The sequence below is a fragment of the Bombina bombina genome, chromosome 5, assembly GCF_027579735.1.
Source record: "Bombina bombina isolate aBomBom1 chromosome 5, aBomBom1.pri, whole genome shotgun sequence".
NCBI lineage: Eukaryota > Metazoa > Chordata > Amphibia > Anura > Bombinatoridae > Bombina > Bombina bombina.
The window spans coordinates 988,969,234-988,996,531 of record NC_069503.1 but is presented as its reverse complement, the minus strand read 5'-3'; the positions used below and the strand labels follow the sequence as shown (position 1 = coordinate 988,996,531).

General features: G+C 41.3%; 1 protein-coding gene across 1 annotated transcript in view; it reads right to left on the bottom strand.

Annotated features, from left to right (window-relative positions):
- Positions 1-27,298, bottom strand: part of LOC128661686 (neural-cadherin-like) — a 488,078-nt gene that overhangs the window by 404,839 nt on the left and 55,941 nt on the right. The window contains 2 exon segments of the mRNA XM_053715912.1: positions 1,023-1,248; positions 20,763-20,957. Coding sequence (XP_053571887.1) covers positions 1,023-1,248; positions 20,763-20,957 — 421 coding nt within the window.

Here is a 27,298-nt window from a genome sequence, read left to right as displayed (position 1 = left end):
AATTACATGAAAGAAATATATATATATATATATATATATATATATATGAAATATATAATTAAATAGCATATCTGGCTAATAGAGAGCTTAATAATAAAATACCTGTAATAATACTTACCTGTAAACACTCATCTACTGAAAAAAAACAGCAGAAAGCCAAACTGGTGCTGAAACATACCACAACTTCATTCTTCAACCTTCCTCCAGTGGAGGCAAAGACAAGACTAGTTGCCAGTGAGGTGGGAGGACTTTTATAGAGCTCTTGGGGTTTGGGAATCTTTGCTTACTCCTAGTGTCAGGGAAGAGTAATTCTCAGGAGAAATGGATTGTGGACTTTTACCTCCTGTATGAAAAAAATGAAAATTTAATTTTAAGGTTAATAACCCTTTAAAGTTACCAATTTCATAAATGGCTCCATATATTGAGCTGCAAGAGCAGCTTTGGATCCCCAGAGTTTCAGGCTTACTCAAGGCGAGCATGAAACGCTCATTAAGTAGTTGCATTCTTAAAACGCTCATTAAGTAGTTGCAGCCTTAAGACTGTTGATACTTAACCTCTGCACCTCCAAAGGTTTTGCGTATTTCAGACATCCCGATCTGATCAGGATGAACAACATCTCCCATTCACACACAATTGGCCGCGCATAAGCAGGGGTGGCATTGCACGAGCAGTGGCTCGCCACAAGGCCAGGCGGACAAGGTTTATGATAGCAAATCTTGTCCACTCAGCACTTAATAAATAGAGCCTAAAGACGCAGAAGAAAGTTGGTGCACAAATATCCTACATTTTGTGCTGCCCTAGGCATGGAGAAATCTGCTGCCCCCAGATCAATATTAGCTCATAGTTGCCTTATATATGTTACTCATAAACACACTGAGTAGTTAATTCTTCACTGCAACCAGACACAAAAAGCATGCAAAAGTAATTCTCCTCTTCTGTAAGCCACCTATAGACCAGTAATAAACCAAAATAAGTATCTGCCTCTGCTTATTGGTTTAAAACAAATGTACAATGGTACTCACTTCTCTCCAGCTGCTGTGCTTTCTGGTATAAATAGACTATAAGACATATTGGTAAACTGAGGTGGCCGAGACCCAGCCAGGATAGAGACAGATGCATATGGACTTTTCTTCCCATGTTTATCAATCGCCTGCACTGTGAGCGCATATTCCTTATTCCATGTCAATGATAAACCGGTAGTACTGATAACACCTGTGTCCTTGTCAACTGCAAACCGCTGCTCGGAACCTATAAAACACAACACATGAGAACAATTACCTTTGGTGCGTGTGGAATGGTTCATGTTTAAAGGGATAGTAAACCCCAAAGTTTTCTTTTATGATTCAGATAGAATATACCATTTTAAAAAACTTTCCACTTTACTTCTATTATCAAATTTGCTTCATTCTCTTGTTATCCATTGCTGAAGGAACAGCAATGCACTACTGGCAGCTAGCTGAACACATCTAGTTAGCCAATCACAAGAGACAAATGTGTGCAGGCACCAATCAGTAACAGCTCCCACTGGTGTATGATATGTGCGTAGGGACACTAAGGCCTAGATTTAGAGTTTGGCGGTAGCCGTCAAAACCAGCGTTAGAGGCTCCTAACGCTGGTTTTAGGCTACCGCCGGTATTTGGAGTCAGTCAGGAAAGGGTCTAAGGCTCACTTTCCAGCCGCGACTTTTCCATACCGCAGATCCCCTTACGTCAATTGCGTATCCTATCTTTTCAATGGGATCTTTCTAACTCCGGTATTTAGAGTCGTGTCTGAAGTGAGCGTTAGAAATCTAACGACAAAACTCCAGCCGCAGAAAAAAGTCAGTAGTTAAGAGCTTTCTGGGCTAACGCCGGTTTATAACTTAACTACTGTGCTCTAAAGTACACTAACACCCATAAACTACCTATGTACCCCTAAACCGAGGTCCCCCCACATCGCCGCCACTCGATTACATTTTTTTAACCCCTAATCTGCCGACCGCCACCTACGTTATACTTATGTACCCCTAATCTGCTGCCCCTAACACCGCCGACCCCTATATTATATTTATTAACCCCTAACCTGCCCCCCACAACGTCGCCGCCAGCTACCTACAATAATTAACCCCTAATCTGCCGACCGCAAAGCGCCGCTACCTACGTTATAGCTATGTACCCCTAATCTGCTGCCCCTAACACCGCCGACCCCTATATTATATTTATTAACCCCTAATCTGCCCCTCTCAACGTCGCCTCCACCTGCCTACACTTATTAACCCCTAATCTGCCGAGCGGACCGCACCGCTACTATAATAAAGTTATTAACCCCTAATCCGCCTCACTCCCGCCTCAATAACCCTATAATAAATAGTATTAACCCGTAATCTGCCCTCCCTAACATCGCCGACACCTAACTTCAAGTATTAACCCCTAATCTGCCGATCGGAGCTCACCGCTACTCTAATAAATTACAAAATTACCTGTAAAATAAATCCTAACCTAAGTTACAATTAAACCTAACACTACACTATCAATAAATTAATTAAATACAATATCTACAATTATCTACAATTAAACCTAACACTACACTATCAATAAATAAATTAAATAAAATACCTACAATTACCTACAATTAAACCTAACACTACACTATCAATAAATGAATTAAATACAATACCTACAAAAAACTACAATAAAATAAACTAACTAAAGTACAAAAAATAAAAAAGAACTAAGTTACAAAAAATAAAAAAATATTTACAAACATTAGAAAAATATTACAACAATTTTAAACTAATTACACCCTACTCTAAGCCCCCTAATAAAATAACAAAGCCCCCCAAAATAAAAAAAAAATGCCCTACCCTATTCTAAATTAAAAAAGTTCAAAGCTCTTTTACCTTACCAGCCCTGAACAGGGCCCTTTGCGGGGCATGCCCCAAAGAATTCAGCTCTTTTGCCTGTAAAAAAAACACATACAATACCCCCCCCCCAACATTACAACCCACCACCCACATACCCCTAATCTAACCCAAACCCCCCTTAAATAAACCTAACACTAAGCCCCTGAAGATCTTCCTACCTTATCTTCACCATACCAGGTTCACCGATCGGTCCTCGGGAAGTGTTGATCCAAGCCCAAGCGGGGGGCTGAAGAGTGACGTCCATCCTCGGGCTGAAGTCTGGATCCAAGCGGCGGCTGAAGAAATCTATCATCGGGCTGAAGTCGGAAGTCCATCATCGGGATGAAGTCTTATATCAAGCCGCATCTTCAATCTTCTTTCTTCTGGAGCGGAGCCGAGCCATCTTCTTCCAAGCCGACGCGGAACATCCTCTTCAACCGACGCCTACTAGCCGAATGACGGTTCCTTTAAATGACGTCATCCAAGATGGCGTCCCTCGAATTCCGATTGGCTGATAGGATTCTATCAGCCAATCGGAATTAAGGTAGGAATATTCTGATCTGAGCCAATCAGATTGAGCTTGCATTCTATTGGCTGTTCCGATCAGCCAATAGAATGCAAGCTCAATCTGATTGGCTGATCGGATCGGCCAATCGGATTGAACTTGATTCTGATTGGCTGATTCCATCAGCCAATCAGAATATTCCTACCTTAATTCCGATTGGCTGATAGAATCCTATCAGCCAATCGGAATTCGAGGGACACCATCTTGGATGACGTCATTTAAAGGAACCGTCATTCGGCTAGTAGGCGTCAGTTGAAGAGGATGTTCCGCGTCGGCTTGGAAGAAGATGGCTCCGTTCCAGAAGAAAGAAGATTGAAGATGCGGCTTGATAGAAGACTTCATCCCGATGATGGACTTCCGACTTTGGCCCGATGATGGATTTCTTCAGCCGCCGCTTGGATCCAGACTTCAGCCCGAGGATGGACGTCACTCTTCAGCCCCCCGCTGGGGCTTGGATCAACACTTCCGAGGACCGATCGGTGAACCTGGTATGGTGAAGATAAGGTAGGAAGATCTTCAGGGGCTTAGTGTTAGGTTTATTTAAGGGGGGTTTGGGTTAGATTAGGGGTATGTGGGTGTTGGGTTGTAATGTTGGGGGGGGTATTGTATGTGTTTTTTTTACAGGCAAAAGAGCTGAATTCTTTGGGGCATGCCCCGCAAAGGGCCCTGTTCAGGGCTGTTTATGCACTATAAATGATTTAAGCAGCACCAGGATCCAGTTGCTTGTAAAAACTGCTTTATTTTCAGTAGTGTGCAATCTTCAAACAAAGCAGGAGAACTTTTGTGACAAACAGTGCCTAGACGAACTCACATGAAGTGACAACTTGCTGACATGTTTCGGCCCTTATGGCCGTAATCTTAGCTAAAGTGTCTATCTTCCCTTTACCTTTTTGCACGTGAGGTGCAAAAAAAAAAAAAAAAAGAGGGGGTAATAGAGATAATTTGCTAGCTAAGAGAGAGGTGTTCTGGATACATAGGCTGAAAACCAGGGTTCCCTTAGGGTTGAATTCTGAATTTGATTTGATAAACTTTTGGGAATAAGCCAAATGATTCCTGTGTGTCCAGAGCGCCTCTCTCATTAGTCTTTAGTCTTTTGTCTCTCTACTTTGTGTTTTGAACACAAAACATAATTTATGCTTACCTGATAAATTCCTTTCTTCTGTTGTGTGATCAGTCCACGGGTCATCATTACTTCTGGGATATAACTCCTCCCCAACAGGAAATGCAAGAGGATTCACCCAGCAGAGCTGCATATAGCTCCTCCCCTCTACGTCACTCCCAGTCATTCGACCAAGAATCAACGAGAAAGGAGAAACCAAGGGTGAAGTGGTGACTGGAGTATAATTTAAAAAATATTTACCTGCCTTAAAAAACAGGGCGGGCCGTGGACTGATCACACAACAGAAGAAAGGAATTTATCAGGTAAGCATAAATTATGTTTTCTTCTGTTATGTGTGATCAGTCCACGGGTCATCATTACTTCTGGGATACCAATACCAAAGCAAAAGTACACGGATGACGGGAGGGATAGGCAGGCTCATTATACAGAAGGAACCACTGCCTGAAGAACCTTTCTCCCAAAAATAGCCTCCGAAGAAGCAAAAGTGTCAAATTTGTAAAATTTGGAAAAAGTATGAAGCGAAGACCAAGTTGCAGCCTTGCAAATCTGTTCAACAGAGGCCTCATTCTTAAAGGCCCAAGTGGAAGCCACAGCTCTAGTAGAATGAGCTGTAATTCTTTCAGGAGGCTGCTGTCCAGCAGTCTCATAGGCTAAACGAATTATGCTACGAAGCCAGAAGGAGAGAGAGGTAGCCGAAGCCTTATGACCTCTCCTCTGACCAGAGTACACGACAAACAGGGAAGACGTTTGTCGAAAATCCTTAGTTGCCTGCAAGTAGAACTTGAGGGCACGAACTACATCCAGATTGTGTAGAAGACGTTCCTTCTTTGAAGAAGGATTCGGGCACAGGGGAAGGAACCACGATCTCTTGATTGATGTTCCTGTTAGTGACTACCTTAGGTAAGAACCCAGGTTTAGTACGCAGAACTACCTTATCTGAATGAAAAAATCAAATAAGGAGAATCACAATGTAAAGCTGATAACTCAGAGACTCTCCGAGCCGAAGAAATAGCCATTAAAAAATAACACTTTCCAAGATAACAACTTTATATCAATGGAATGAAGGGGTTCAAACGGAACTCCTTGTAGAACGTTAAGAACAAGGTTTAAACTCCATGGCGGAGCCAACAGTTTTAAACACAGGCTTGATTCTAGCTAAAGCCTGACAAAAAGCCTGGACGTCTGGATTTTCTGACAGACGCCTGTGCAACAAGATGGACAGAGCTGAGATCTGTCCCTTTAATGAACTAGCCGATAAACCCTTTTCTAAACCTTCTTGTAGAAAGGGACAATATCCTAGGAATCCTAACCTTACTCCAGGAGTAACCTTTGGATTCGCACCAGTATAGGTATTTACGCCATATCTTATGGTAAATCCTTCTGGTAACAGGCTTCCTAGCCTGTATCAGGGTATCAATAACCGACTCAGAAAAACCACGTTTTGATAAAATCAAGCGTTCAATTTCCAAGCAGTCAGCTTCAGAGAAGTTTAGATTTTGATGTTTGAATGGACCCTGTATCAGAAGGTCCTGTCTTAGAGGTAGAGACCAAGGCGGACAGGATGACATGTCCACTAGATCTGCATACCAAGTCCTGCGTGGCCATGCAGGCGCTATTAGAATCACTGATGCTCTCTCTTGTTTGATTTTGGCAATCAATCGAGGAAGCAGCGGGAAGGGTGGAAACACATAAGCCATCCCGAAGTTCCAAGGTGCTGTCAAAGCATCTATCAGAAACCGCTCCCGGATCCCTGGATCTGGACCCGTAGCGAGGAAGTTTGGCGTTCTGGCGAGACGCCATGAGATCTATCTCTGGTTTGCCCCAACGTCGAAGTATTTGGGCAAAGACCTCCGGATGAAGTTCCCACTCCCCCGGATGAAAAGTCTGGCGACTCAAGAAATCCGCCTCCCAGTTCTCCACTCCCGGGATGTGGATTGCTGACAGGTGGCAAGAGTGAGACTCTGCCCAGCGAATTATCTTTGATACTTCCATCATTGCTAGGGAGCTTCTTGTCCCTCCTTGATGGTTGATGTAAGCTACAGTCGTGATGTTGTCCGACTGAAACCTGATGAACCCCCGAGTTTTTAACTGGGGCCAAGCCAGAAGGGCATTGAGAACTGCTCTCAATTCCAAAATGTTTATTGGCAGGAGACTTTCCTCCTGATTCCATTGTCCCTGAGCCTTCAGAGAATTCCAGACAGCGCCCCAACCTAGTAGGCTGGCGTCTGTTGTTACAATTGTCCAGTCCGGCCTGCTGAATGGCATTCCCCTGGACAGATGTGGCCGAGAAAGCCACCATAGAAGAGAGTTTCTGGTCTCTTGATCCAGATTCAGAGTAGGGGACAAGTCTGAGTAATCCCCATTCCACTGACTCAGCATGCACAATTGCAGCGGTCTGAGATGTAGACGTGCAAAGGGTACTATGTCCATTGCTGCTACCATTAAGCCGATCACCTCCATGCATTGAGCTACTGACGGGAGTTGAATGGAATGAAGGACACGGCATGCATTTAGAAGCTTTGTTAATCTGTCTTCTGTCAGATAAATCTTCATTTCTACAGAATCTATAAGAGTCCCCAAGAATGGAACTCTTGTGAGAGGAAAGAGAGAACTCTTCTTTTCGTTCACTTTCCATCCATGCGACCTTAGAAATGCCAGAACTAACTCTGTATGAGACTTGGCAGTTTGAAAGCTTGAAGCTTGTATCAGAATGTCGTCTAGGTACGGAGCTACCGAAATTCCTCGCGGTCTTAGTACCGCCAGAAGGGCACCCAGAACCTTTGTGAAGATTCTTGGAGCCGTAGCCAATCCGAATGGAAGAGCTACAAACTGGTAATGCCTGTCTAAGAAGGCAAACCTTAGATACCGGTAATGATCTTTGTGAATCGGTATGTGAAGGTAAGCATCCTTTAAATCCACTGTGGTCATGTACTGACCCTTTTGGATCATGGGTAAGATTGTCCGAATAGTTTCCATTTTGAACGATGGAACTCTTAGGAATTTGTTTAGGATCTTCAAATCCAAGATTGGCCTGAAAGTTCCCTCTTTTTTGGGAACCACAAACAGGTTTGAGTAAAACCCTTGTCCCTGTTCCGACCGCGGAACCGGATGGATCACTCCCATTAATAACAGATCTTGTACACAGCGTAGAAACGCTTCTTTCTTTATCTGGTTTGTTGACAACCTTGACAGATGAAATCTCCCTCTTGGGGGAGAGAATTTGAAGTCTAGAAGGTATCCCTGAGATATGATCTCTAGCGCCCAGGGATCCTGAACATCTCTTGCCCAAGCCTGGGCGAAGAGAGAGAGTCTGCCCCCCACTAGATCCGGTCCCGGATCGGGGGCCCTCGATTCATGCTGTCTTAGGGGCAGCAGCAGGTTTCCTGGCCTGCTTGCCCTTGTTCCAGGACTGGTTAGGTTTCCAGCCTTGTCTGTAACGAGCAACGGCTCCTTCCTGTTTTGGTGCAGTGGAAGTTGGTGCTGCTCCTGCTTTGAAATTCCGAAAGGGACGAAAATTAGACTGTCTAGCCTTAGCTTTGGCTTTGTCTTGAGGCAGGGGCGTGGCCCTTACCTCCTGTAATGTCAGCGATAATTTCTTTCAAACCGGGCCCAAATAAAGTTTGCCCTTTGAAAGGTATATTAAGTAATTTGGACTTAGAAGTTACATCAGCTGACCAGGATTTTTAGCCACAGCGCCCTACGTGCCTGAATGGCGAATCCTGAGTTCTTAGCCGTAAGTTTGGTTAAATGTACTACGGCCTCCGAAATGAATGAATTAGCTAGTTTAAGGACTCTAAGCCTGTCCGTAATGTCGTCCAGCGTAGCTGAACTAAGGTTCTCTTCCAGAGACTCCATCCAAAATGCTGCCGCAGCCGTAATCGGCGCGATGCATGCAAGGGGTTGCAATATAAAACCTTGTTGAACAAACATTTTCTTAAGGTAACCCTCTAATTTTTTATCCATTGGATCTGAAAAAGCACAGCTATCCTCCACCGGGATAGTGGTACGCTTAGCTAAAGTAGAAACTGCTCCCTCCACCTTAGGGACCGTTTGCCATAAGTCCCGTGTGGTGGCGTCTATTGGAAACATCTTTCTAAATATTGGAGGGGGTGAGAACGGCACACCGGGTCTATCCCACTCCTTAGTAACAATTTCAGTTAGTCTCTTAGGTATAGGAAAAACGTCAGTACTCGCCGGTACCGCAAAGTATTTATCCAACCTACACAATTTCTCTGGTATTGCAACAGTGTTACAATCATTAAGAGCCGCTAAAACCTCCCCTAGTAATACACGGAGGTTCTCCAATTTAAATTTAAAATTTGAAATATCTGAATCCAATCTGTTTGGATCAGAACCGTCACCCACAGAATGAAGCTCTCCGTCCTCATGCTCTGCAAGCTGTGACGCAGTATCAGACATGGCTCTAGTATTATCAGCGCACTCTGTTCTCACCCCAGAGTGATCACGCTTGCCCCTTAGTTCTGGTAATTTAGCCAAAACTTCAGTCATAACAGTAGCCATATCTTGTAATGTTATCTGTAATGGCCGCCCAGATGTACTAGGCGTCACAATATCACGCACCTCCCGGGCGGGAGATGCAGGTACTGACACGTGAGGCGAGTTAGACGGCATAACTCTCCCCTCGCTGTTTGGTGAAATTTGTTCAATTTGTACAGATTGGCTTTTATTTAAAGTAGCATCAATACAGTTAGTACATAAATTTCTATTGGGCTCCACCTTGGCATTGGAACAAAGGACACAGGTATCTTCCTCTGAATCAGACATGTTTAACACACTAGCAAATAAACTTGCAACTTGGTTACAATCTTATTTAATAAAAACGTACTGTGCCTCAAAGAAACACTAAACGATTAAATGACAGTTGAAATAATGAACTGAAAAACTGTTATAGCATCAATCCTTGAAAACAACACAACTTTTAGCAAAGGTTTGTTCCCATTAGTAAAGTAACAATAATTAAATTTGAAACGTAAAAATTACAGAGCAACGTTTTTAATCACAGTCAATATATAAGTCTCACAGCTCTGCTGAGAGAATCTACCTCCCTTCAAAGAAGTTTGAAGACCCCTGAGTTCTGTTAGAGATGAACCGGATCATGCAGGAAATACAAGAGTAACTGACTGGAAATTTTTGATGCGTAGCAAAGAGCGCCAAAAAAACGGCCCCTCCCCCTCACACACAGCAGTGAGAGAGAAACGAAACTGTCACAATTAAAACAAGCAACTGCCAAGTGGAAAAATAATGCCCAAACATTTATTCACTCAGTACCTCAGAAAATGCAAACGATTCTACATTCCAGCAAAAACGTTTAACATAATAAATACCTATTAAAAGGTTTAATGTACTTTTTACAGAGTAATTCCAGTGAAGTACCATCCCCGGAATACTGAAGTGTAGAGTATACATACATGTTATTATAACGGTATGGCAGGATTTTCTCATCAATTCCATTCAGAAAATAAAAACTGCTACATACCTCAATGCAGATTCATCTGCCCGCTGTCCCCTGATCTGAAGCTTTTACCTCCCTCAGATGGCCGAGAAACAGCAATATGATCTTAACTACTCCGGTTAAAATCATAGTAAAAACTCTGGTAGATTCTTCTTCAAACTCTGCCAGAGAGGCAATAACACGCTCCGGGGCTATTGTAAAATAACAAACTTTTGATTGAAGTTATAAAAACTAAGTATAATCACCATAGTCCTCTCACACATCCTATCTAGTCGTTGGGTGCAAGAGAATGACTGGGAGTGACGTAGAGGGGAGGAGCTATATGCAGCTCTGCTGGGTGAATCCTCTTGCATTTCCTGTTGGGGAGGAGTTATATCCCAGAAGTAATGATGACCCGTGGACTGATCACACATAACAGAAGAAATATCACTACATCCTCTATATACTTTGTTTGGATTGAACTTGTAGTATGAAATAGAATACTGTAATAGAAACTGTTACTAATCTTGCCAATATGGCAATTTTTATTATCTATTCCAGTTATAAGTTCAACATAGGATCCAAACTCTTTTTGTCACATCATTTAATTATAAATATAAATGAAGTTACTTTAGACTATTAGTGATGTAACAGAGGAAAAGTATGTATATATTTATGGTTCATGGTTCATTGAGGTTTAAGCAATACGAAGCTGACAGTTTTGAGTAGAGTAAGGAAATAGTTAATGCAGGTGCCACAATAGATCAACCCACTGAATTAAATTTTAAACCAATCACAATGAGCACAGGTGTTTAAAAGGTAAAGGGAAGATAGACACTTTAGCTAAGATTACGGCCATAAGGGCCGAAACATGTCAGCAAGTTGTCACTTCATGTGAGTTCGTCTAGGCACTGTTTGTCACGAAAGTTCTCCTGCTTTGTTTGAAGATTGCACACTACTGAAAATAAAGCAGTTTTTACAAGCAACTGGATCCTGGTGCTGCTTAAATCATTTATAGTGCATATTTATCTGGAGATCGAGCAGGCACAGAGTATCCGGTTGAGAGTTAGCCGCAATCACACTCACCTACACTGCAGCAACAGCCGTGGGGAGATCCGACTCACAACAGAGGGCTAACAAGAAGCGGAGTCCCGGGTGACGTCAGACGCTACACAGCCGAAACTGGAGAGAGGCCAGGAGGGGAGCGGACACTCGACGGAGGCCTTGAAAGGAGCCAGAGGGGTTACCCACAACGCTTAACTGTTGGCAATAAGCACGAGTGCTCCCTGTGGACGGGCCAATACAGTACTACAGGCAGAGGAGAACCGGAAAGCCCTCAGGAGTCGGTGAGTAAAGCGGGATAAAATCCCTTACGCAAGATATTTATCCAGCACAGAAGTATATTTTGTTACATATCTCTACTCTGGTGCTCACACACAAGTGACTATTCATTGCCTGTTCAGGGCTGGTAAGGTAAAAGAGCTTTGAATTTTTTTAATTTAGAATAGGGTAGGGCATTTTTTTATTTTGGGGGGCTTTGTTATTTTATTAGGGGGCTTAGAGTAGGTGTAATTAGTTTAAAATTGTTGTAATATTTTTCTAATGTTTGTAAATATTTTTTTATTTTTTGTAACTTAGTTCTTTTTTATTTTTTGTACTTTAGTTAGTTTATTTCATTGTAGTTTTTTGTAGGTATTGTATTTAATTCATTTATTGATAGTGTAGTGTTAGGTTTCATTGTAGATAATTGTAGATATTGTATTTAATTAATTTATTTATAGTGTAGTGTTAGGTTTAATTGTAACTTAGGTTAGGATTTATTTTACAGGTAACTTTGTAATTATTTTAACTATTTTAGCTATTAAATAGTTATTAACTATTTAATAGCTATTGTGCCTGGTTAAAATAAATACAAAGTTGCCTGTAAAATAAATATTATTCCTAAAATAGCTACAATATAATTATAATTTATATTGTAGCTATATTAGGATTTATTTTACAGGTAAGTATTTAGCTTTAAATAGGAATAATTTATTTAATAAGAGTTAATTTATTTAGTTAGATTTAAATTATATTTAATTTAGGGGGGTGTTAGGGTTAAAGTTAGACTTAGCTTTAGGGGTTAATAAATTTATTAGAGTAGCGGTGAGCTCCTGTCGGCAGATTAGCGGTTAATACTATTTATTATAGGGTTATTGAGGCGGGAGTTAGGCGGATTAGGGGTTAATACATTTATTATAGTAGCGTTCAGGTCCGGTCGGTAGATTAGGGATTAATAAGTGTAGTTAGGTGGAGGCGACGTTGGGGGCGGCAGATTAGGGGTTAATAAATATAATATAGGGGTCGGCGATGTTAGGGCAGCAGATTAGGGGTACATAGGGATAATGTAGGTGGCGGGGGTGTACGGAGCGGCAGATTAGGGGTTAAAAATAATATGCATGGCTCAGCGATAGCGGGGGGCGGCAGATTAGGGGTTAATAAGTGTAAGGTTAGGGGTGTTTAGACTCGGGGTACATGTTAGAGTGTTAGGTGCAGACGTAGGAAGTGTTTCCCCATAGGAAACAATGGGGCTGCGTTAGGAGCTGAACGCGGCTTTTTTGCAGGTGTTAGGTTTTTTTTCAGCTCAAACAGCCCCATTGTTTTCTATGGGGGAATCGTGCACAAGCACGTTTTTGAAGCTGGCCGCGTCCGTAAGCAACTCTGGTATCGAGAGTTACAGTGGCGGTAAATATGCCTGAACTCTCAATACCAGAGGTATTTAAAAGGTGCGGCCAGAAAAAAGCCAGCGTTAGCTACGCGGGTCGTTACCGACAAAATTCTAAATCTAGGCGTAAGAAAACAAAGCACATTTGAAAATAGAAGTACATTGAATAGTGTCTTAAAATGACATGCTCTATCTGAATCATGCAAGTTTATTTCTGACTTTCCTATCCCTTTAAGATTAATTCAGCATTAATTATTTAGTGAAAAAGAAGTGGAACTTTATCTGGACTTGTGTAATATTTTTTTCACACACCAATCTATTTCATAGAATATCAGACACGTTCCTTTTAAGCGGAAAAGCTCCTGACTTTTATAAATCTTGTCTCTGCTGCCTTTAGAGACGCATTAAACTCAAAATGTAACCAACATAAAACGTTTAATTAAGAAAACGTTTAATTAAGAAAATGTTCTATAACAAAAATGCAATATACATTATTTATAGTGCTGTAAAACAACTCTAAAAAAAAATCTTTTTTTTCTTTCTCTTTTTAGACATACTGGAGTAATTATTCCAATATGAATATGGATGGTTTAATTTAAGTAACCCTACACAGTAATTGCTTTGACGTGCTCATGCACGCTCTCCCCCATAGACATCAAAGGGGAGAGAGTGTTAGAAAAAAAACTAACACCTGAAGTGCGGAATGAAAAATCTCTGTAAAGCAACCCCATTGATGTCTTTGGGGGGGAAAAAGTTACGTTCAAACCTAACACCCTAACATAAACCCCTAGTCTGCCACCCCGACACCTAAATAAAGTTATTAACCCCTAATTGGCCGCTCCTGACATCGCTGACATTAATAAAAGTTATTAACCCCTATTCCACCACTATAATAAAGTTATTAACCCCTAAAACTCCGACTTCCCACATCGCCGCCACTAAATAAACCTAATAACCCCTAAACCTCCAGCCCCCCCACATTGCAAAACAATAAATTAAAACTATATGCTCTACTCTTTGTTATCATGCAACACCAAAGTAACTTGTTAAAGGGACATTAAACATTAATAGATGCTACATATAATAATTCAAAGCAAAACTTTGAGAATATTATCTAGATATTATTTTAATAATAATAAAACATAAGTGCAGGGCTTTAGTAATGGGTGCCGCCATGTTGAAACCTAGATTTGCTTTATCTAATATTGTCTGCTAAGGACAATTAGGGACAGATAGAGGATGCAAACAATGGATATGTGCGATATTAAAGTAACGTTTAACATTGTTATATTCTACACACTCATTATTTTGCACATTTTATCTGTCCCTTATTGTCCTCAGCTTTAGATAAGGGAAAACTAGGTTTCAAAATGGCTGCACTCATTTCTTTATAGAAAATCAGGGGAAAAAGACTATAATTTTTCCAGTTAAATTACATGAAAATAGGGCAAAATTAATAAAGTTTTATGTGAAGTTGTTTTACCACACATAATTAAACATTTTATATTACCATTTCAAAGTAATTACTGACCCTTTAAATAAAATGCTAATTTCTCAGCAGTTTGGTTCAAGCGGAGGACAAAGATGCAAAGCCAAGCTTTGGGGGGAAATATATAATTTTAGCACTTGTATTATTATTTTTATTGCCAGGTTTATTGATTAATCAGATTCCCAGCAGAAGTGATGAAGAAAAACACAGTAAGACAATGTAGTAATTCCAGATATATGTAATAAAATCCTGAGGATTTATTGTCAATGGGATATGAAACCAAAAATGTTTTTGTTTAATGATTCAGATAGAGCATACAATTTTTATAAAGTTTCCAATTCAAGACTGTGATCCAAATTACTTTTGGTATTTGTTAAAAAGCTGGGGCGCGATCCGATATACGGGGTAGTTTGCGGCGCAAGCGAGGGAAACCGCGTCGCCCCGCAGTTTCAGCTCGCAACTCGAGCTATCCAATATACGGCGCCGTCAGATGCTAACGTGCCGTAAGTCGGATAAACCAGCGATGTCCAGAAATCTGTGCAAGTACAAATTTCTGACGTCGCCAGTGACTTACGGCACGTTAGAAACTGCCAGCGCCTACAAAACCTGACTAAAGTATGAAATCACCCGCACTGTCTAACACGCCTCCTAAACATAGCCCGACACGTCTAACCTTCTATCCGCTATCCCCCCTCACTATCCTAATAATAAAAAAGTTATTAACCCCTAAACTGCCGCTCCCGGACCCCGCCGCCACCTAATAAAGTTATTAACCCCTAAACTGCCGCTCCCGGACCCCGCCGCCAGCTATATTAAATCTATAACCCCCTAAAGTGAGCCCCTAACACCGCCGCCATCTACCTTACCTACCCCCTAAAGTGAGCCCCTACCCCGCCGCCATCTACCTTACCTACCCCCTAAAGTGAGCCCCTACCCCGCCGCCATCTACCTTACCTACCCCCTAAAGTGAGCCCATACCCCGCCGCCATCTATTTTAAAATTATTAACCCCTAATTTAATCCCCCTACCCCGCCGCCATCTATATTAAATTATTTAACCCCTAAAATACTAAACTATCCCTACCACTAAACCTAAGTCTAACCCTACAAATAGCCCTGAAAAGGGCTTTTTGCATGGCATTACCCCAAAGTAAACTGCTCTTTTGCCAGCCCTTAAAAGGGCTTTTGGCGGGGCTTTGTCACAAAGTAATCAGCTCTTTTGCCTACAATCTAAATCCCCCTACACCGCTGCCACCTATATTAAACACATTAACCCCTAATCTAATCCCCCTACACCGCCGCCAGCTATATTAACCCTAATTATATTAGAGTTAATATAGTTAATATCGTTATTATATTATATATATATTAAGTATAATAACCCTATCTAACTCTAACATCCCTAACTAAACTCTTATTAAAATAAATCTAATATTAATATTATTAATGAAAATATTCCTATTTAAATCTAAATACTTACCTATAAAATAAACCCTAAAATACAGTGGGGGAAAAAAGTATTTAGTCAGCCACCAATTGTGCAAGTTCTCCCACTTAAGAAGATGAGAGAGGCCTGTAATTTTCATCATAGGTATACCTCAACTATGAGAGACAAAATGTGGAAACAAATCCAGACAATCACATTGTCTGATTTGGAAAGAATTTATTTGCAAATTATGGTGGAAAATAAGTATTTGGTCACCTTCAAACAAGCAATATTTCTGGCTCTCACAGACCTGTATCTTCTTCTTTAAGAGGCTCCTCTGTCCTCCACTCATTACCTGTATTAATGGCACCTGTTTGAACTTGTTATCAGTATAAAAGACACCTGTCCACAACCTCAAACAGTCACACTCCAAACTCCACTATGGTGAAGACCAAAGAGCTGTCGAAGGACACCAGAAACAAAATTGTAGACCTGCACCAGGCTGGGAAGACTGAATCTGCAATAGGCAAGCAGCTTGGTGTGAAGAAATCAACTGTGGGAGAAATAATTAGAAAATGGAAGACATACAAAACCACTGATAATCTCCCTCAATTTGGGGCTCCCCGCAAGATCTCACCCCGTGGGGTCAAAATGATCACAAGAACAGTGAGAAAACATCCCAGAACCACACGGGGGGACCTAGTGAATCGCCTGCAGAGAGCTGGAGCAACTTAACAAAGGCTACCATCAGTAACACACTACGCCGCCAGGGACTCAGATCCTGCAGTGCCAGACGTGTCCCCCTGCTTAAGCCAGTACATGTCCTGGCCCGTATGAAGTATGCTAGAGAGCATTTGGATGATCCAGAAGTGGATTGGGAGAATATCATATGGTCAGATGAAACCAAAGTAGAACTGTTTGGTAGAAACACAACTTGTCGTGTTTGGAGGAGAGAGAACACCATACCTATTGTGAAGCATGGGGGTGGCAACATCATGCTTTGGGGCTGTTTCTCTGCAAAGGGAACAGGAAGATTGATCCATGTACATGAAAGAATGAATGGGGCCATGTATCTTGAGCTTTTGAGTGCAAACCTCCTTCCATCAGCAAGGGCATTGAAGATGAAATGTGGCTGGTCTTTTAGCATGACAATGATCCCAAACACACCGCCCGGACAACGCAGGAGTGGCTTCGTAAGAAGCATTTCAAAATCCTGGAGTGGCCTAGCCAGTCTCCAGATCTCAACCCCATAGAAAACCTTTGGAGGGAGTTGAAAGTCTGTGTTGCCCAACGACAGCCCCAAAACATCAATGCTCTAGAGGAGATCTGCATGCAGGAATGGGCCAACATACCAGCAACAATGTGTGACAGCCTTGTCAAGACTTACAGAAAACATTTGACCTCTGTCATTGCCAACAAAGGATATATAACAAAGTATTGAGATGAACTTTTGATATTGACCACCATAATTTGCAAATAAATTCTTTCCAAATCAGACATTGTGATTGTCTGGATTTGTTTCTACATTTTGTCTCTCATAGTTGAGGTATACCTATGATGAAAATTACAGGCCTCTCATCTTCTTAAGTGGGAGAACTTGCACAATTGATGGCTGACTAAATACTTTTTTTCCCCACTGTAGCTACAATGTAATTAATAATTACATTGTAGCTATTTTAGGGTTTATATTTATTTTACAGGTAACTTGGTATTTATTTTAACTAGGTACAATAGCTATTAAATAGTTAATAACTATTTAATAGCTACCTAGTTAAAATAATTACCCATTTACCTGTAAAATAAATCCTAACCTAAGTTACAAATACACCTACACTACCAATAAATTAAATAAACTACAAATATCTAACTAAAATATAATTAAATACACTAAACTAAATTACAAAAAAACCCCCACTAAATTACAAAAAATAAAAAAAAAGATTACAAGATTTTTAAGCTAATTACACCTATTCTAAGCCCCCTAATAAAATAATAAAGCCCCCCAAAATAAAAAAAATTCCCTACCCTATTCTAAATTAAACAAGTTCAAAGCTCTTTTACCTTACCAGCCCTTAAAAGGGCCTTTTGCGGGGCATGCCCCAAAGAAAACTGCTCTTTTGCTTGAAAAAACCCCACAATACCACCCCCAACATTACAACCCACTACCCACATACCCCTAATCTAACCCAAACCCCCCCTAAATTAAACCTAACACTACCCCCCTGAAGATCTCCCTACCTTGTCTTCACCCAACCCGGGCCGAACTCCTCATCCGATCCGGGCGATGTCTTTATCCAAGCGGCAAAGAAGAAGTCTTTATCCCGGCGATGTCTTTATCCAAGCGGCAAAGAAGAAGTCTTCATCCCGGCGATGTCTTTATCCAAGCGGCAGCAAAGTCTTCTTCCATCCGGCAGCATCTTCCATCAAGCGGCATCTTCAATCTTCTTTCTTCGCTCCTCCGACGCGGAGCATCTATCCCGGCCGACGACTGAACGACGAATGAGGTATCTTTAAATGACGTCATCCAAGATGGCGTCCGTCAAATTCCGATTGGCTGATAGGATTCTATCAGCCAATCGGAATTAAGGTAGAAAAATCTGATTGGCTGATTGAATCAGCCAATCAGATTCAAGTTCAATCCGATTGGCTGATTCAATCAGCCAATCAGATTTTTCCTACCTTAATTCCGATTGGCTGATAGAATCCTATCAGCCAATCGGAATTCGACGGACGCCATCTTGGATAACATCATTTAAAGGTACCTCATTCGTCGTTCAGTCGTCGGCCGGAATGGATGCTCCGCGTCGGAGGAGCGAAGAAAGAAGATTGAAGATGCCGCTTGATGGAAGATGCTGCCGGATGGAAGAAGACTTTGCTGCCGCTTGGATAAAGACATCGCCGGGATGAAGACTTCTTCTTTGCCGCTTGGATAAAGACATCGCCCGGATCGGATGAGGAGTTCGGTCCGGTTGGGTGAAGACAAGGTAGGGAGATCTTCAGGGGGGTAGTGTTAGGTTCTTTAAGGGGGGTTTGGGTGGGTTTAGAATAGGGGTATGTGGGTGGTGGGTTGTAATGTTGGGGGGGTTGTGTTCTTTTTTTTACAGGCAAAAGAGCTGTTAACTTGGGGTAAATACCCCGCAAAAAAGCCCTTTTAAGGGCTGGTACAGAGCTGGGTATTTTATAATTTAGAATAGGGTAGGGAATTTTTTATTTTGGGGGGCTTTATTATTTTATTAGGGGGCTTAGAATAGGTGTAATTAGCTTAAAATTGCTGTAATCTTTTTTTTTTTGTAATTTAGTGTTTGTTTGTTTTTGTAATTTAGTTTGGTTTATTTAATTGTATTTTTAGATAGATATTTGTAGTTTATTTAATTTATTGATAGTGTAGGTGTATTTGTAACTTAGGTTAGGATTTATTTTACAGGTAATTGGGTAATTATTTTAACTAGGTAGCTATTAAATAGTTAATAACTATTTAATAGCTATTATACCTAGTTAAAATAATTAACAATTTACCTGTAAAATAAATATAAACCCTAACATAGCTACAATGTAATTATTAATTATATTGTAGCTATCTTAGGGTTTATTTTATAGGTAAGTATTTAGATTTAAATAGGAATATTTTAGTTTATAATATGAATTAGACTTATTTAATAAGAATTTAGTTAGGGGTGTTAGGGTTAGATAGAGTTAATATAGTTAATATAAATACTATAGTAACTATATTAACCCTAATATAATTAGGGTTAATATAGTTAATATATATAATGTAATAACTATATTAACTATAATATTCTTAGGGTTAATATAGATAATATAGCTGGCGGCGGGGTAGGTAGATTAAATTAGGGGTTAATAATTTTAATATAGATGGCGGCGGTGTAAGGGGCTTACATTAGGGGTTAATACTCTTAATATAGGTGGCGGCGGTGTAGGGAGGGCAGGTTATAGGGCAAAAGAGCTGTTTACTTTGGGGCAAAGCCCCTGCAAAAGGCCCTTTTAAGGGCTGGTAATAGAGATAATTATTTTAGGGGGATTAGATTAGGGGTTAATAATATTAATATAGCTGGCGGATTAGATTAGGGGTTAATAATTTTTATATAGGTGGCGGCGGTGTAAGGGGTCAGATTAGGGGATAGATAAGGTAGATGGCGGAGGTGTAAGGGGTTCACATTAGGGGATAGATCAGTTAGATGGTGGCGGTTTTAGGGGCTCACAGTAGGGGGTTAGTTTATGTAGATGGCGGCGGGGTCCGGGAGCGACGGTTTAGGGGTTAAATACTTTATTAGGGATTGCGGCGGGGGATTGCGGTTGACAGGTAAATAGACATTGTGCATGCGTTAGGTGTTAGGTTTCATTTTGCAGGTAGTTTAGGTAGTTACGGGGCTCCAATAGTCAGCATAAGGCTTCTTACGGCTGCTTTTTGTGGCGAGGTGAAAATGGAGTAAGATTTCTCCATTTTCGCCACGTAAGTCCTTACGCTGTATATTGGATACCAAACTGCGCGGGTTTGGTATACCTGTCTATGGCCAAAAAAACTACGGGCGACGGCTGAAATATACGGGCGTAACTTCTAGGTTACGCCGTATATAGGATACCAAACCCGCGCAGATTTTGGTGTCGCCGGCTTTTGCGGGCGACGATTTATATCGGATCGAGCCCCTGGTAGGTAGACTGAGAAGCGTGCATGTGCCTGGAGCACTATATAGCAACAGTATTGCAAGAAGTATTGCTTTTAACAATTTTAAAGAAACAGTAAAACCAGAATGAAGCAAATTTGATGATAGAAGTAAATTGGAAAGATGTGTAAAATTGTGCGCTGTATCTGAATCATAAAATATTTTTTTTGAGTTTCATGTCACCATTGTGCACAAACTACTGCCATTTAGTGTACAAAAGCATTATTGAAAACTGCTGAAATATAGTTCTCCAAACACGTGCACACTACCTACCTAGGTATTCTTATCAACAAAGAATATAATAACAAAGTCAATTTCATAATAGAAGTAAACACTTTTTAAAAATTGAATGCTCTGAATCATATAAGGAAACACTTGTGTTTCATGTACTTACCTTATCTCAAGCTTCAGCGCAGAAGCATTACTAAGCGCCCTGGCACTTACCTTCAATGAGATAGTAAGATATTCCACCGCCGGAGCTCTCATCATTGTAGTAATGGGCCAGCAGCTGATACACTAATGTGCCTTTCGATGCTTCTGGATCCACACGAGAGAGATAAGGGAAAGGATACATTGTCCATTCCAGACTCTCCTCTCGTGGGACAACAAACGTTATGTGGCAAAGGTACCAGTCACTGTCTGTAAACATAAGAAAGGAAGTAGCTCAGAAAATGCAAAGACGTCGCACTTCTAATAAACTCAGAAAAAACTGGGGAGACCAACATGCAATGTGTTCTGTTTACTAAATATAATTCTACATGGCTTGTAATATTATATATATATATATATATATATATATATATATATATATATATATATATATATATATATAGTATATAGCTCGGCTGTCTTTACCTTAGTGAGCTGGGATCTACTTTGTGTGATCAACTTGTCCATCTACCCAACATATGGAAACCTAAGTACATCAAATGTTCTAATACAGGGAGTGCAGAATTATTGGGCAAGTTGTATTTTTGAGGATTAATTTTATTATTGAACAACAACCAAGTTCTCAATGAACCCAAAAAACTCAGAAATATCAAAGCTGAATAGTTTTGGAAGTAGTTTTTAGTTTGTTTTTAGTTATAGCTATTTTAGGGGGATATCTGTGAGTGCAGGTGACTATTACTGTGCATAATTATTAGGCAACTTAACAAAAAACAAATATATACCCATTTCAATTATTTATTTTTACCAGTGAAACCAATATAACATCTCAACATTCACAAATATACATTTCTGACATTCAAAAACAAAACAAAAACAAATCAGTGACCAATATAGCCACCTTTCTTTGCAAGGACACTCAAAAGCCTGCCATCCATGGATTCTGTCAGTGTTTTGATCTGTTCACCATCAACATTGCGTGCAGCAGCAACCACAGCCTCCCAGACACTGTTCAGAGAGGTGTACTGTTTTCCCTCCTTGTAAATCTCACATTTGATGATGGACCACAGGTTCTCAATGGGGTTCAGATCAGGTGAACAAGGAGGCCATGTCATTAGATTTTCTTCTTTTATACCCTTTCTTGCCAGCCACGCTGTGGAGTACTTGGACGCGTGTGATGGAGCATTGTCCTGCATGAAAATCATGTTTTTCTTGAAGGATGCAGACTTCTTCCTGTACCACTGCTTGAAGAAGGTGTCTTCCAGAAACTGGCAGTAGGACTGGAAGTTGAGCTTGACTCCATCCTCAACCCGAAAAGGCCCCACAAGCTCATCTTTGATGATACCAGCCCAAACCAGTACTCCACCTCCACCTTGCTGGCATCTGAGTCAGACTGGAGCTCTCTGCCCTTTACCAATCCAGCCACAGGCCCATCCATCTGGCCCATCAAGACTCACTCTCATTTAATCAGTCCATAAAACCTTAGAAAAATCAGTCTTGAGATATTTCTTGGCCCAGTCTTGAAGTTTCAGCTTGTGTGTCTTGTTCAGTGGTGGTCGTCTTTCAGCCTTTCTTACCTTGGCCATGTCTCTGAGTATTGCACACCTTGTGCTTTTGGGCACTCCAGTGATGTTGCAGCTCTGAAATATGGCCAAACTGGTGGCAAGTGGCATCTTGGCAGCTGCACGCTTGACTTTTCTCAGTCCATGGGCAGTTATTTTGCGCCTTGGTTTTTCCACATGCTTCTTGCGACCCTGTTGACTATTTTGAATGTAACGCTTGATTGTTCGATGATCATGCTTCAGAAGCTTTGCAATTTTAAGAGTGCTGCATCCCTCTGCAAGATATCTCACTATTTTTGACTTTTCTGAGCCTGTCAAGTCCTTCTTTTGACCCATTTTGCCAAAGGAAAGGAAGTTGCCTAATAATTATGCACACCTGATATAGGGTGTTGATGTCATTAGACCACACCCCTTCTCATTACAGAGATGCACATCACCTAATATGCTTAATTGGTAGTAGGCTTTCGAGCCTATACAGCTTGGAGTAAGACAACATGCATAAAGAGGATGATGTGGTCAAAATACTCATTTGCCTAATAATTCTGCACTCCCTGTATTTATAGACTTGTTTTTAAATATAAGCCACTGATATGTTGCAGAATATACAAAACCTTTCTACACTATTGGCTAAAGAAAAAAAGTATGCTGGGCAGCTAAAAGAGATCCACTGATGATCCCAAACTGCAATTCAGGCAATATATATATATATATATATATATATATATATATATATACGGTATATAAATATATATATATATATATATATATATACATACATTCACCAGCCCTCTCCAATAGAACTCTCTCACCAGCCCTCTCCCATAGCAGTCACGCCTAGCACTCACTCACCAACCTCACCCTTAGCACCCACTTACCAGCACACACCCACTAGCACTCACCCCTAGCACCTACTCACCAGCATTCACCCTAGCACTCACCAGCACCCTCCCATAGCACTCACAAGCACTTACCGCTAGATCCCACTCACCAACCCTCACCCCTCGCACTCATGCACATAAAATTCCAACCCTCCTCAGCCAGAGGAACACCACCTCACCACTAACTACCACCACACAAACAATATGAAGAAAAGAACAACTTCTAAACACTATCTTGCAACCACCTATTCAAAACAGGGCTGCACCACCCCCAGCACAACACCTATCATGTGCCCTGCTCAACACCAGATCAGCAGTCAAGCACAAACATGACATCCACGACTTTATCACTCAACTCAACACTACAGAGCACACTGCCATTTGTAGAAACACTCACACTGCAACTCCAAACAACACCCCAAAACACCAGCCACATACTACTATGTTACAGACCACCAGGGCCAAAGACACACTTCCTCACTCCCTTCACTGAATTCATCTCCACACACACCTTGAAAACCAAAAACCTCCTCTTACTCTGGGACTTCAACCTCTGGGCCAACTCCTCCCAGGACCCCATCACCACCACCTGTAATTGGAAGCACTAGGTCTGCAGCAACTGATAAGGACTCCCACCCACATTTCTGGCCACAGCCATAACCTCATCTTCAAACACTCTGGACAACATGTCCCTGCCATGGACTGACCACCATGCTCTCAAATTCAAAATAACTACAGAAACTACACTCACACCTCTTCAAAACCACACTGTCCCAAAAAATTGTGGCACTGACGTAAGTCCTCACAACTGAAGACACACTCAATTCTCTTAACACAACACTACTACAGATAGCAGAGACAGTCGCACCAATCCGCAGAGCACCCACCCACAAAAATAGTTCTGGCTGGTTCAACGACTCCCTTACATCATTGAAACAAGAACACAGAAGAGCGGAAGCAGCCTGGAGAAGGAACCCAACCACAGACCATCCACACAAACTACAAATCACTCACTACTAAATACCACAAAGCCATCTTCACAGCAAAAAAGAACACTTCTCAAACACCATCTCAAAAGCCATAAACCGCCCCCGCGAGCTCTTCAAACTAGTCGCACAGACTATGAACCCCATCTGTCTTGAGCCACCAGCAAACGAAACACAACAATTCTGCAATGAGCTATCTGACTTTTTCATTAACAAAATCACAAACATTCGAGAAGATATTAAACAGAACATAACAAGCAACTCCGCCTGGTCACCACAAGAAGACAAAAAGCACATAAATTCTCCACAACCATCAAGATTCACCCTGGTACCAAACACCATCGACACCACCAAAACCATAATCGGATGCCTCCAAGACATCACATCACCAAACGACATTATTCCCACAAAACTTCTGAAAGAATGCACTGATATCCTGGCACCCACCATAATACACCTTATAAACCTGTCATTCAAAGAAGGAATTGTGCCGATCTCCCTCAAGCAAGGCATAATCAAACCCCTCCTAAAGAAGCACAACCTTGACCCCAAAAACTCAAACAACCGCAGACCTGTCACAAGCCTCAACACCCTCTCCAAAATTATTGAGAAAGTAGTAGTACAACAGCTACAGCCCCATCTGAACACCCATGAATTCCTGGATCCATTACAGTCTGGTTTCCACCCTAGCCACGGGACTGAAATGGTGCTCCTCAAGATCTGGGATGATGCCCTCAAAGCAGCAGATGTAGGAGAATCATGCCTCCTGGTGCTACTGGACCTCAGCGCAGCCTTCGACACAGTAAACCACAAGACCCTGCTCATTCATCTCACAGAAGTAGCCGGAGTTGCAGACTTGGACATACGCTGGTTTGCATCCTTCCTAGAGAACAGATACCAGAAAGTGAAACTAGGCACCTTCACCTCAGAAGCACGTAAAATCACATGCAGAGTCCCTCAAGGATCACCGCTGTCGCCTGTGCTCTTCAATATCTACCTCCGCCCACTCCTCAAAATCATCATTAACCAGAACCTGCTCTATCACTCCTTTGCCGATGACACAAAACTGCCTCTCATTGATCAACAAGTGGATTACTGAGAGCTCCCTCAAACTCAACGGATCCAAAACAGAACTCCTCTTCCTCCAAGCAAATCGAAACAAACACCACAGCATAAAATCCAACCCATCTACCATCCTCGGACAAACCATCACCCCCAGCACCAAAGCCAAAAGCCTTTGAGTCATCTTTGACTCAGACATGACAATGGTCGCACAAACAGGATCAGTAGTCAGCGGATCTCGCCACCTTCTTCACCTGCTACATCGACTAATCCCCTTCATCCCTGGAGACACTGCAGCTGTAGTTGGAACAATTATCAACTCCCGACTTGACTACACAAACTCCCTCTACTTAGGACTCCCCAAATACCAAATCTCACAACTGCAAGTCGTCCAGAACACAGCCGCCAGACTGGTAACTGGGAAAAAACCCTGGGAATTGATCACCCCGTCCCTGAAGACATTCCATTGGCTACCTGTGAAGGATCGTGTTACATTCAAGACCCCCTGCCTCATCCTCAAATGTACACAAGGAAAAGCCCCAAAATACCTCTGCAACAAAATAAAGCACTACACCCCTCTCCGGTCAGCCAACCAGAACCTCCTCCACATACCCAAGACCCGCTACAAATCAAAAGGCGAACAAAGATTGGCAGTCCAAGGACCCTGGCTATTGAATGCGCTACTCGTGAACATCCGCTCAGAAGAAAACCATCTAGCCTTCAGGAAGAAGCTCAAGACCCACCTTTTCTGAAGGCTCAGACCACTTCTGGCTGAAAAGCGCCTTGAGGCGATTTAGTTTGTGGTGTAGCGCTATACAATTTACTCATTCATTCATATATATATATTGCTCCATCTAATTAAAGTGAAATGTAAATGTCAGACACTTTTAAATGTAGCACAATAAAATGTGAAGCGCAATAAAACAAGGTATGCCTGTATACATATATATTTACAGGAAACACACAGCTCCCATAGACGGCAATGTAAAAGCACTTTTCAGTGCGATTTTTTTTCTAGTACCCGATAACTTTAACCCCTGATAACTGCTTTGTGCGATTTGTTTTTATTAAATGCTACTATTATTTATTTTTTTAATAAGCACTACGCACTGTATTTTGGGGGCAATTGGGGGACATTTAAAAAATGAACCAGAGGTCTGACCGCTGCTTAATTTTTTGAGCACTAATTGCTACAGCAAACTTCCGGTAGCAATAACCAGCCACTTGTAATGGCTGGTTATTTATTGCGCGCCTGCAAACGGGCTAATTTACCCGTTTGTGGGTGACTGATAAATTAGCGCTCCACTTGTAATTTGGCCCATAGTGGATAATAAGTGCCAAGATGCAGTTCGAGATAATGATTTTGTCTTTCTCTCAGCAGCTTCAAGATTGCAGAAGCATCCACAGGGAGTTATCCCTTTTAGCCAGTTAGCATTTCCTGTAAATATAATATAAAATTAAAAAATTTAAAGGGACACTAAAGTCAAAATAAAACTTTCATGATTCAGATAGAGAACACAATTTTAAACAACTTGCCAATTCACATCCATTATCTAAATGTGCATATACTTTTTATATATACATTTTCTATGATACTAGTTCCTACTGAGCATGTGCAAGATTCACAGAATATACATATATACATTTTGTGATTAGCTGATGGCTGTCACATGATGCAGTGGAAAGGAAACTTTAACTAATTTAAACCATTAAATACAGTATAGTATAGCTGTATAATCCATACTGCAATAATAGTTACTTTAAGATTCAGATGAGCAATAGATTTTGTTCTGACAAATTTAAGTTCCCTTTATTTCCCTGGGTCCTGTATCACTTGACAACCATCACTCAATAATCATATATGTATATGAGCTGTGAACTCTTGCGCATACTCAGTAGAGATGTGCATTTGGAGGTTTCATGAATTTCCGAAAGCAGAAGAAAGCAGTCCTTGGTGCCGCTCGGCTATTTTCGTTGTCTAGTTCAATCTTGTGCAACAGCAAGAAGCTAAAATCTGTATTTGCACAGATTTTAGTGTCTTGCTGCTGCACAAGGTTAAGTGGCAGATTACAAGTGGATCGCAAAATATCGCTTTTGCAAGGGAG